This window comes from Pristis pectinata, chromosome 5, assembly GCF_009764475.1.
Source record: "Pristis pectinata isolate sPriPec2 chromosome 5, sPriPec2.1.pri, whole genome shotgun sequence".
NCBI classification, from domain to species: Eukaryota; Metazoa; Chordata; class Chondrichthyes; order Rhinopristiformes; family Pristidae; genus Pristis; species Pristis pectinata.
The window spans coordinates 14,145,909-14,158,743 of record NC_067409.1 but is presented as its reverse complement, the minus strand read 5'-3'; the positions used below and the strand labels follow the sequence as shown (position 1 = coordinate 14,158,743).

General features: G+C 43.5%; 1 protein-coding gene across 1 annotated transcript in view; it reads right to left on the bottom strand.

The window, feature by feature from the left end:
* Nucleotides 1-5,177, bottom strand: part of dpp6a (dipeptidyl-peptidase 6a) — a 546,960-nt gene extending 541,783 nt beyond the window's left edge. The window contains exon 1 of the mRNA XM_052015996.1: nt 4,822-5,177. Within this exon, the coding sequence (XP_051871956.1) occupies nt 4,822-4,878 (57 nt within the window). The 5' untranslated portion in view covers nt 4,879-5,177. The remainder of the gene's footprint in view (nt 1-4,821) is intronic.
* Between the last annotated feature and the right edge of the window lie 7,658 nt (nt 5,178-12,835).

Below are 12,835 nucleotides of genomic sequence, written 5' to 3'. Positions count from 1 at the left end.
ACTCTTCACATACGAGTAAAAAGCCTTGGGATTCTCCTTAACCCTACTCGCCAAAGCCTTTTCATGTCCCCTTCTCACTCTCCTCAGCCCCTTCTTAAGTTCCCTCCTTGCTACTCTATATTCCCCCGAGCCCTGTCTGATCCTTGCTGCTTATACCTTATGTATGCTGCCTTCTTCTTCCTAACTAGTTTTTCCACCTCTCTTGTCACCCACGGTTCCTTCACCCTGCCATTCCTTCTCTGCCTCACCGGGACAAATTTATCCCTAACATCCTGCAAGAGATCCCTGAACATCGACCACATCTCTATAGTACATTCCCTTCAAAATGTCATCCCAATTCACACTCTCAAGTTCTCGCCTTATAGCCTCATAATTTGCCTTTCCCCAATTAAATATCTTCCCGTCCTCTGTGCTCCTATCCCTGTCCATGACAATTCTAAAGGTTATGGAGCAGTGGTCACTGTCCCGTATATATATCTATATATATACACACACACCTATGCACACACGTGTGCACACACACAAACAAAGATGCACACACAGACACATAAGCAAATGCATGCGCGCGCGCGCACACACACACACACACACACACACACACACACCACACACACGTACAAAAGGAATCAGAGGTATTGGAACTAAGGCCATTTCTTATCCACTTATCAACATGAATCAAGCGAGCATTCAACAAATTGAGGGGTGAAGAATTCCAAGAAAACATTGTTTAAGAATATCATGAAGGAAATCAGGTGACTGGTCAATCACCATTTTCACAACAATACCCTTGTGGTAAGAATTATTTCTCAGACATATTTTTGAGGTTGCACAGTATGACCTCATTTTTGAGTTTTCATCTCCATTCTGCAGCTGCACATTGGACTTGACCTTAGCTCAAAACCAGTGCATTTAATGAACCGATGCCCTGGCTCACAACCAAGACATTACCAAACAGGGTTTTGTCTTTCTCAAGGTGCAGACAAAGTCAGTTTTTTTGTATATTTCTGGAAATTGGAGTTGAGTTGAGCTCAGCTGCTGTGTGTGTCCTGTCCCCGGTGAATCAAAGCCAGCTACCAGTGAGGAAGGGAAATTTTAACTGTTAACTACCTGTGAGAACGATAGATAGCCCCAGACAGCATCCTTTCGGATAGGAAGACAGAGCTTTAGCACTAAAGGAACCAGATAGTATGAAATGCATATTGAGCTTACACTATGCTGAACTCGGTGTAGAAAACACAACTCATTCAGCTTCATATTAATGCAAAAATTCAATATTATTGGATCTTCACTGAAGAAATCCCCAGCAATTTTTAAGGATTAGCAATCAGCAATTACTTTTCAGAGGGCTACAAAGGAAACACAAAAGAATTGGATAAATAATTAAAAAATAATCCACAGGGCCATGAGAAAAAGTAAAGGAATGGGGTAAAATGAACCAAATTGCCTTGGAAAAACATGAACTATGACTAATTATAGAGATAGAGGGCACAAATCCTTTGAGATTATAAATGGAAGGATAGAAACACAAAACTGTGGAAGAGGAGACCATTTGGGCCATTGTGTCCATGTCATCAAAGCAGATGTACGAGAGTACATCCATTCAGCTCCTCAAGGCTTTCCACCATTTGAATAGCTGATCTGTGGCCCAGCTCCATTTTCCCATGTCCCTAACTAACAAATAAAAATTCATTAATCTGACCTTTAAATATAATGTCTCTGTCCACTTCCCTTCATAGATGCTGCCTGACCCGCTGAGTTCCTCCAGCTCCTTTGTGTGTTGCTTTAAGTATGACGTTACCCTTTGTAGACAGGATAACAACAAACAAAGCATTGCAACGTTGGAGTTGATCAGCAGCCCTGGGTAGACATTAGACTGAACAAGGGTGCAGCCTTGCGGCCACACATTACTAGTGACGGTGTCACGTCTATTCTGGCTGGGCCCCTGGTTCCTCAAGGGTACAGTTGATGGACTGAGGGGAGAATCACTGCAGGCTACCTTTGCATATCTTCAAGCCTCCAGTTGCAGCAATGTTGCCTCCAGTTCCTTCCCTCATATTCTTTGTATGATTTGAAATGCACTGCCAGAAAGAGAGGTGGAAGCAGATGTAATAGCAACTCCCAAAAGGGAATTGGATAAATAATTTAAAACATAAAAATCTGCAGTGGCATGGGAAAGAGTAAGAGAGCAAGGATAAGTTCATAGACCTGGCACAGATAAGATGGGCCAAATGTCCTTCATCTGCTCTATAATGCTTTGAAGGTCTGCTTGGGGAAAACTTATAAAGCTCGAAGAAAGATAAATACTTATTAGCAACTCTACAAAACCTCTTCTAAGGATTTCTTCTGTGTCAGGCTCAGAGATGGTTCACGTGTCAACAATGAATGGGAGGAAAATGCAGTGCGAGAAAAATTTAAATTTACACCCATAATTCATGACCTGCTAAAAAATAAATTAATTAAACCAGTCCAGGGTGCAGAAGTCCATGATTTTAGAAGAGGGCCACTATTTATAGAGGAGACCAGAAAAGATTTGGCTTGAGACTTGCCTCTCTTCCCTTCTCATGAATACTATTTGAGCTTGGCAGCTCAGAGTGACCAGCCTGAGACTGTTTGCACAGTCTTCCAGTACATTCCACTCCCTGTCACTCTCCTCCTGCTGGGGAACTGATGGTCCAGTCAAATGAGATTGCTAAAGACTCATCTGACTGAAAACACCCATGACTCCTTCGCTTGACCTCGGAAACGAATGGGTCACTGAGCCACAAGGACCTTTGAACCTGAGGACTTGTCATTCTGCTTCATTTCTGACCACCAAAGCTTGCAGGAGGAGCTGAGCTGACTTTGTTGTGCTTGGGAGACCAGAAATAAGGAAGAAATACAACTCATATAATTTGAGTTTGAATCCCATCTCAGCAGCTGGGGAAATTAAATTCAATTAACCAAATGAATTAGAAAGCTGATCTTAGTAAGAGTCACCGTGGAACTTTGTTTGTGGTGGTAAGAACCCAGTTGGTTCACTAATGTCCTTCAGGGAAGGAAATCTGCCATCCTCTTCACTGAATAATTAGGGACGGACAATAAATGCTGGTACTGCCAGCGATATTAACACTCTGGGAACAAATAAATACAACCTAAAGTTGCTTAAAGTATGTATGGCCAACTTTACAGTATAGTCATCACTAATGCAGGACATGACTGTTCCACAGACAGGAGATAACCTGTTTTATACTGTTGATTGAGAGATGAATGATACCAGCACACTGGGGAAGAAGGGCCCTGCCGATCTCTGAACACTTTACATCCTTCTGTGAAGTCAGTCAGAGCGTCAAGTTACAGTCTCATTTGATGCAGTACTCCCTCAGCACTGGTCACAAGCACCTTCCCAGAACTTGTGCTCAACTCTCTTTGGATCTTATTCGGGAACGAAACACAATGGACGGAGCTACCACTGATGAAAGTGTTGGTGAAATGTCTGTACACATTACCATGCCTATAGTGTTGAGACAGAGAATCTCAAACACATGAAGGTGGAGCACATGAAAATATGTAGTGAGAGACTTAATTTATATGTAAAAAAGAACAAGATACTTTCTCTGTCATATTTGAAGTGTCCCTTTAACCTTCAAAACTAATTTAATTTCTTTCCCTCCTGATAGTTTCACACAGAGATATTGCCATTGTGTTAAGCTTGCCTCCTTTCATCTGTTTTAAAGCAGCTTTGTTCTTGCTAGGGCTGGTACAGATTACTTGCTACAAACAGCTTCTCACACCTATTTTCAGGAATTCTTGGTGCAAACTTGTCTCTTCATCTGGTCAAGGCAGGGAAAGGTGAGTAACATGTAGATCAGCTTTCTATCTCTTCTCACACTGTCAACTCAACGTGAGCCCATTCACAAGCATGCAACACAATCCCTTGGAGCAACTTACAGAGTCTCCCAGCATCGTATGTTTTGTGTTTGAAAGTAAAGGGGCCGGGAATGGGTGTAAGGAAAACAGGAATGAAGGAATAGGGAAAGAATCGTAGAATTATACAGAACTGGAGGCCAGTCTTCTACCATGCCTCTGCTATGTCTTTGAAAGATCAATCTACCCCACACTTGTTCTCTGCCATCCTGCACACATTATTCCCCTCTTGACTGTGTTTCCAGACTGTAAACACTCACTACATGATAAAGAAAGAGGGGCATGGGGAAGGCGGAAGGAAAAGAAGGAGGGACAGCCAGTGCCAAGCATGTGGCCTTCAACAGCCAGGGCAGCTGGACACCGGAGTAAGTTGCTCATTTCACTTGAATGATGATGGACAGCTGGCTTGAAAAGCTTATGTATGATGCAGCGAGCCTGCTCAGAGAGTCACAGGTGATACCCCCGTCACTGCCAGGCCTCTGCAAGCCTCTCCACCCCTTCCAGTGGTACTTTGCCACTGTCGAACAACCGTGAGCAAATCACTGGTGATGTGACACCCTCCTCGCCACCTTGATACAGCTGGCATCTGACCAAGCTTTACATGACAATATTCCAAGTGATAATACAAGTGAAACAATCTCCTTCTCCCCAACAGCCACCCCTCCCTGCCCACAGACACACACACACACACACACACACACACACACACACACACACACACACACACACACACACACACACACACACACACACACACACACACACACAGGGTCCATCAGCTTGTATATTTATTTGAGCTGATGGATAAAACATGCTCCAGTCAGTGTTAAGTGCTATCAAGTCGTCACAAGCACAAGACAAAACTGATGCCCAGTGGATGGACCATTAAGAAAAAGTCTGAACTGAATGCAGAAATACCTGTTCCTGTTGCGGGACCCCTTTTCCTGAAGCAGCCCCTTCCTTTGCAGAGGTCATGTTCCCCAACTCGCACCCACCGCAGAGGTGTCAGGATGTGAGCGGCTGAGGAGAGAGGGATCCCTGTCCTCGCAGCAGTCAAGAGCATTTAAAGGAAGCAGTGAAAACAGCGACAGAAAACAAAGAGGCAGAAAGAAGCAGAGAAGCAAACAGTCCGACAGTCTTCAGTGAAGAGAGGATGATGCAGATTGGAAGGTTAAGAATCTTCTGCTCCTGAATAAGCTACAGCCACTGCAGTCGTCACAGCAACTGAGAACTGCCTGGCAACCGGCACTGGGCAGTCAAAGCTTCAGAGACAACTGACTGAGGTTTTGTCCCCGTCGCACTGAGCATGCACCAGCACTGGCAGGAGGGAGAAAGGAGCCTTGTCGGCACTCAGAAGACACTGCCTCTGCTCACGTGTGATGCAGTTCTGATGGAAGGAGTTGTGGCAGGTAGGACCTCCCTCAGGTCTGTGTTCCAGGTAATTAATGTAGCACAAGAAGCTTGTATGTCAAACTCAATATCGCTGCTTCAGTGCAGGAGGTTCTGCATGTGGCTCTGCGTGTGTGTCTGCCTGTGTATTTGTGTGCATCTGTGTGCGTTATCTGTACTGTTTGTATCTTTGTGCCTGAGTGTGTTTGCTTCTTCTTTCAGCTTTTGTGGTTGCATTTGCGTTTGTGAGTTTGTGTGTCTGTGCATTTGTGGCTGTCTGTAGTGCCTGTGTGTGTACTTGACATGTGTGTGTGTGAGTATGTGTGTGTGTTTATGTGTTTGTGTATCTGTGTGGCAATGTATGTCTCTGCCTGTGTGCTAATGAGTTAATGGGCATTTTTTTACTGAGCATTTTTGTGTCTGGATGCACATGCATTTCTGTCCCTTTGTTTATGCATCTGCCTATGTATTTGTGAATTAGAAATCAATAGGCATGGTGCATTTGCAACCTTCTGTACACCTGTTTGTATGCCTATCTGCAAACCTGTGCCTAAATACATGTGTTAGTGTACCTGCCTTTGGGTTTATAGATTACTTTGTGTGTGTCTGTGTGTGTTTGTGTGTGAGAGAGAGAGTCTGTGTGTGTGCTTGTGTGTGGGAGAGAGTCTGTTTGTGTGTATTTGTGTGTGAGAGTGTGTGTGTGTGTCTGTGAGAGAGAGTTTGTGTGCGTGTGTGTTTGTGTGTGAGAGAGTGTGTGCGTGTGTGTTTGTGTGTGAGTCTGTGTATGAGAGAGAGAGAGTCTGTGTGTGCGTGTGTGTGTGTGTGGGGGGGGGGGAGTCTGTGTGTGCGTGTGTGATCTGTCTGCCTCTGCATGCATGCTTGTCTGTTTCTGTGTTTATTTGTAAGCTTCTGCATCCAGCTCTTAGTCTCTGGGTTTGTCAATACAAAAGCATGTACTTATGTGCCCGTGTGTGGTTGCACACGAGAATGTGTTGCATGTGTGAGTGTGTCAGAGAGAGAAAAAGAGTGACTGTATGAGTGTGTGGTTACCAATTTTATTAAGCTGATGAATAAATAAGGCAAGAATATTTAGCCACATCTTGATCTGATGTACAGAGAGCAAAATGAACTTGGAAAGAAGGAAGATTTTGTTCTGTGTTTTCCAGAGTAGGGTGTAGATCTTCTGTGTGGGCCTCCAGGTATTGTGTGCTTGGATAAGACTGTTCACTGTTACATTATATTTCCCTGTATTACAATAATAATTGCACTTCAGAATAGTTGGTCTGCTAAAAACTACACCAAGAAATTCTGAGGATGTGAAAGGTGGTATGTTAATACAAGTTCTTTATTTTACATATAGTTCAGTATGTTACAAGCTCTTTGATCTCAATATATTCCATAGATTTCCCCTTTGGACATTCAACTTGAGTTGGAGGTGTGACATCTGGGATGAGGGGGAACGAGGGGGATTGGAACCCCAATTATCCTTAGACACACCAGTGTGTCAGAGTTTGCAGAATTACTCCAATAATCAGCACAGTCTGAGAGGGGCAAGTTTTCCTCTGTGTCTTATTTTGCTGGAAATTAAATGTAAGGCAAAGTTCACGATATGACTATATCACTGACCGCTTGAAAATAGGTACACTTCTGTACCCCCACTCGTGCATGTAAAGTTGGTTGATGCATTTTAAAGAGCACTGTTATCTGTTGAATCATTTTGTGAGGCTCCTTTACCAGAGTTATGGAGATTACACAATCAGTAATTAACTCACTAAGTCATTTGTTGACTATTCAGAGATTGCAGTGTAGAAAGCAAGGTGGAATGCAGACAGAAACTTCAGGATTTCCACATTAAAGCACCCACGTGAAATTCCCCAAACAAGGATTTGCTGTAGCAGGCAGATCACATGCTAACTTGTCCCAGGGTATTTTGGGAGTTCCATGGAGGTCCATTACCTCATGTGGACTGCAGTTTTTGGAAAAAATTATATGACACCAACTAACCCATCTTGCCACCCAACTAAGTAAAATGATCCAGAAAGCACATCACCATGTGTACTTAACGCCCTAAAATTAGTTTGATTCAACATAGAAACAGATGCTGAACCTTAAAACCTACACCACACAGCATAGAGTGTTTGCTTCCCAGGACTTCTATTTTGTGCAAATTGTGGATGCTCTCATATCGTCTTCAGCCTTTAGAAATGTAAGCTTGGCCTTGGTCTACCTCTTGCTTGTAAAGTATGGATTTTGCAAGTTCTTCACGTGAAGTCCTCCAATGAAGTCCATTACAGATTGTGCAGATTGACACACAAGACTCAGGGAACACAAACAAGGTGCGTGCGGTCTGTCCCCTAGCATGACCCTTCATGCCAACATTATTTGCCCCTCTCCACTAATCCGAGTTGCCTGCATTAGGACCTATCCTTCTGTGCCTTGTCTATTTAAGTATCAAGTCATCTGACTGGCAGCCTGAGACCCATAGCATCTTCACTGGTTTGAATCCAGAGACCTGCTCCTCAATGTCTCTTCCATCATGCATTATGTTCTCCACAGGAGGAGCTCAAACCTAATTTATTTTTTAAATATACCCATTTAATTCAGAAACCACAGAATTTTCAATTGCCATTTTTTAAAAAAAGAGCCATTAACCCATTTAAACTGAACCAGTTAACACTTGCATTCAATGACACCAAAGCAACAATTCCAACATACTGCCTCATTGGCTGCCTTTGCACAGTTTAACTCTTTAAGGACTGCACCACTGAAATACTGCAATCCCAACAAGTTTTCTATCACTTTGTTTTTCGCACTTAAAAAACTGCTGAATGGAGTACTACACAATTAGAATAGAGTATCATTGCAGTGAAGGGGCTTCTATTTATAGGACAGCCTGACACAACAGGAAATGAGAAATATTCTATTATTTTATTGGAGCTATAACGCAAGTAAGCTGCATTGTATTCTGAGAAGGTGCCCGGGAATACCAGCAGCAGACCAATGAGGGAGGTGAGCGCAGAAATTCCTCGTTCTGCTGGGAACTGTTCAGTGCTGATATTCTTTCAGTAATCCCTTTGTGTGTGCACATAGATTTAAAATAAAATTCAAGTGGGAAGAACTGTTAGTGCTACAATTTAAACATTTCTTCTCCCCAGTTTGAAGATAATTTTTTTTCTTCCCATTGCCAACAACCTGACGAGGGAAAAACAGAGCTAAACGTCGACAGGAATCTCTGTTACAGAACAATGGTAGATTTTCAAGGGGAAGGTATTGCCGGCAGAGATTAGGTAGATTCCCACAGGAGGGATGGATGGAGGAACTAAGGCCAGGACACCCTGGATGATGAGGAAGATAGAGACTATGACGAAGCCAAAATTATGTTGCATGTCAGCTGATTGCTATTATATTCTTTTATATTCTATTATATTCAATGATGGCTTATTTTTTCTCAACCCCATTCTCCTCTTCATAACCCTTAACCCCCTTACCGATGAAGAACCTATCAATCTCTGCCTTAAGTACACCCAGTGGTGGCCTCCACAGCCCTGTGTGGCAATGAATTCCACAGATTCACCACCCTCTGGCTGAAGAAATTCCTCCTCATCTCAGTTTTAAAGGAACATCCCTTTATTCTGAATCTGTGCCCTCCGATCCCAGAATCTCCCACTAATCATATCCACACTATCCAGGCCTTTCAGTATCTGATGGGTTTCAATGAGATTCCCCCCCCACCCCCCTCCTCCCCATCCTTCTGAACATGGAGTACAGACCCAGAGATATCTAATGCTAAGCCTTCCTGGGATCATTCTTGTGAACCTCCTCTGGACCCTCTCCAGGGCCAGCACATCCTTCCTTAGATACGGGGCCCAAAATTGCTCTCAATATTCCCAATGGGGTCTGACCAATGCCTTATAGAGCTTCAGCAGTACATGTTTTCTTTTACATTCTATTGTATTATACAATGAGGGAAAGGAAAATAAGATTATCACAGAAAGAATATGAGAATACAGTGGTATTTACAAAAAAGGAACCAGAAAAATCCTCTAAATATGTAAATACTAGAGGAGAAATGGGATCAATTAAGGACAAAGGGTGATGTATGCTTAAAGGTGCGGGTCAATGCTAGAATACTTAATGAGTACTTTGCAGAAATCTTAATAAAGAAAGATAGAAGAGGAGATGGTGAAGGTAATGGATTGCATTAAAATTGATAGTCAAGACATACTGAAAAGGCTCTCTATGCTTAGAATGCTTAAGTCACTTGTTCTGTATACTTTGCTTAGCCTGTTGCCGAAGGAAGTGGGGGTGGGATGAGCAGACATGTTGACGACAATCCTACAATCCTCCCTCGATTCTGGGCAGGTGCGAGAGGAAGACAAAGTGGCAATGCGATACACGTGTTTAAGAAAGGATGTGAGGACATTCCTCAGAAAAGCCGGCTGATCCGTTCAACATCAGTGCTGAGCAAAGTTCGAGAATCAGCAACCAGAGAAAAAAATTAATCGGCATTTGCGGAGATTTATGTTAACTGTGGAGAGCCAGGACGTACTTGTGAAAGGCAGATTTTATTTGACTGATGTAATAGGATTTTTTGTTAAAATAACAGAGAAGGTTAATGATGTGATTGGAGCAGATGTTGTTTTATATAAGTAAGGGTTGGACAAAATGGCTGGTTAACAAAATTGAGACTTGTGGAATAGTCAGTGTCACCTTGGTAAAAAGTTCGATTTTAGACAGAAAACTTTGGGTCAGAGTAAATGGACACGCAAGAGACTGCAGATGCTGGAATGTGGAGCAACTGGAATCTGGAAAGGGAAATTTGATAGAAGTGTACAAGATTATGACAAGTTTTAATAAGATAAAGGAAATATGTTCCTTAACTGATGGCTCGAGGACTTGTGGGAAGAGAATTAAAGTTGTAGACAAGACACATAGCAGGATGTGAGGAAGAACCTTCTCGTGCAGTGAGCTGGAACTCGCTGTCTGTGGGGAGGTAGAAGTGGAGGCAATCAATGATTTCATATGATAATTGGCAGGGCTGCAGGGAGAATGGGAATGGGGGGGGGGGGGTTGAATGGGTTAGATTGGTCTATTGAGAACCAGCATTGTCTGGAATGACCTCCTTCCATGCCAGAATGACTAGGACTCATATGGTTTTGTTGATCTTGAAAATGAATGTGCATCTGCACTCTACACCCTGTCCTTGATTGAAAAATGGGTAATAGTGTTACAATGATATAACAATCACTTGTGTCCATATAGTGTCTTTAATGTAGGAAAAGGATCCAAGAAGAATCACAGGAATGTTATCAAACACAACTTTGTACCAAGCCTATGGTCAACAACCTTGAGACAGAATACCCTGAGACCCTCTTCATCATTACTGGTGACTTCAACCAGGCCAACCTCGTGTTACCAAAGTACTACCAGCACATCTCCTGTCCCTCCAAGGGCCCTAACATCCTTGACCATTGCTATACAACCATCAAAGGTGCCTTCCGAACCACACCCCACCCTCACTTTGGTAAATCAGACCACCAGGCTGTGCTCCTTTTCCTTGTATACAAACAGAAACTGAAACGGGAGGACCCAGTACAGAAGGTCATACAGTGCTGGTCTGAGGAAATAGATGAGCTTCTATGAGACTGCTTTGAGTCAGTGGACTAGTCCATGTTCAAAGACTCAGCTGCCAGCCTAGATGAGTATGTCACCACCACCATGGACTTTATCAGCAAGTGTTTGGAGGACTGTGTACCAAAGAAGACAATCTAGGTGTTCCCAAACCGGAAACCATGGATGAACCAGGAGATCCACTCCCTACTGAAGTTGAGGAGTTCAGCATTCAAATCAAGTGACCTTGACCTTAACAAGAAATCAAGATACAACCTCCGTAAAGCTATCAAAGATGCCATGAGATAATACCAGTCCAAAATCGAGTCCCAGACCAGCCATCAGTTGTGGCAGGGCTGACATGCTATAACAGGCTACAAAATGAAGTCGGACAGCATCACCAACAACAGTGTATCCCTTCCTGATGAGCTTAACGCATTCTATGCATGTTTTGAACAGAAGGGTTTGTCACCACCTCACAGCCTCCAATGCACCTAAACCCATGGTCACCATTGAGGATACAAGATCAGTCTTCCGGAGAGTGAACCTGAGGAAAGCATCTGGTGCGGATGGTCTCCCTGGCTGTGTGCTCAGATATTGTTCTGATCAGCTGGCGGGGGTATTTGTAGCCATATTTAACCTCTCCCTGCTTCAGTCTGAGATTCCTACCTGTTTTAAGAAGACCACTATCATCCCGGTACCTAAGAAAAACAAGGTAACATGCCTTAATGACTACCGATCGGTGGCTCTGACATCCACCATCATGAAGTGCTTCGAGAGGCTGGTCATGGCTTACATCAACTCCAGCCTCCCGGAAAACTTTGATCCACTGCAATTTGCCTACCCCCAGAACATCACAGAAACCAGCCTCCCCTCCATGGACTCTGTCTGTACCTCTTGCTGCCTTGGTGAAGCAGCCGGCATAATCAAGGATTCACCCACCTGCGACATCCTCTCTCCTCTCCCATCAAGCAGAAGATACAGGAGCCTGAGGGCATGTGCCACCAGGCTCAAGGACAGCTTCTATCCCACTGTGATAAGACTTGAACGGTTCCATTATACGATGAGATGGACTCTTGACCTCACAATCTACCTTGTTATGACCTTGCACCTTATTGCCTACCTGCACCGCACTTTCTCTGTAGCTGTGACACTTTACTCTGTATCCTATTATTGTTTTTACCCTGTGCTACCTCAACGCACTGTGTAATGAATTGATCTGTACAAAGGGCATGCAAGACAAGTTTTTCACTGTACCTCGGTACAAGTGACAATAATAAACCAATACCAATACCATGTCCTTCCACAATCTACAAGGCATATATCAGGAAAGAGATGGGATATATTCGACTTGTTTGGATGAGACCAACTCCAAGAATATGCAAGCTCAGTGTCACCCAAGATAAAGCAATCTGGTTGATTGGGTCTTGACCCAAAACGTCAACTGTTTATTTCTCTCCATAGATGCTGCCTGACCTGCTGAGTTCCTCCAGCATTTTGTGTGTGTTGCTGGTTGATTGGTGGTTTATCCACCACTCTGAACATTCACCCATCAATGACTGCAGTGTGCAGTATACAGCAAGGCTTCTTTGGGACACAAGAGACTGCAGATGCTGGAATCTGGAGCAAAAAACAAACTACTGGAGGAAATCTGTCGGTCAGGCAGCAAAGGGATGGTTGACATTCTGGGTCAAGACCCTTCATCAGAACAGGATTCATTGACAGTGCCTCTCAAATGTGAAAGGTGAAGCAGCAGGCACATGGACACAGCATCCTGATTTGAAAAAGTATCACATTTCTTTCATCATCAATATCCAAGGATTAAATCCTGACTCGAAGACACTGCCTGAGGGCAAGGGCTGCAGCGTTTCAAGGAGGCAGATTACACCACCTTCCAAAGGGCAATCAGTAGTAGGCAATAATTGTTGTCTAC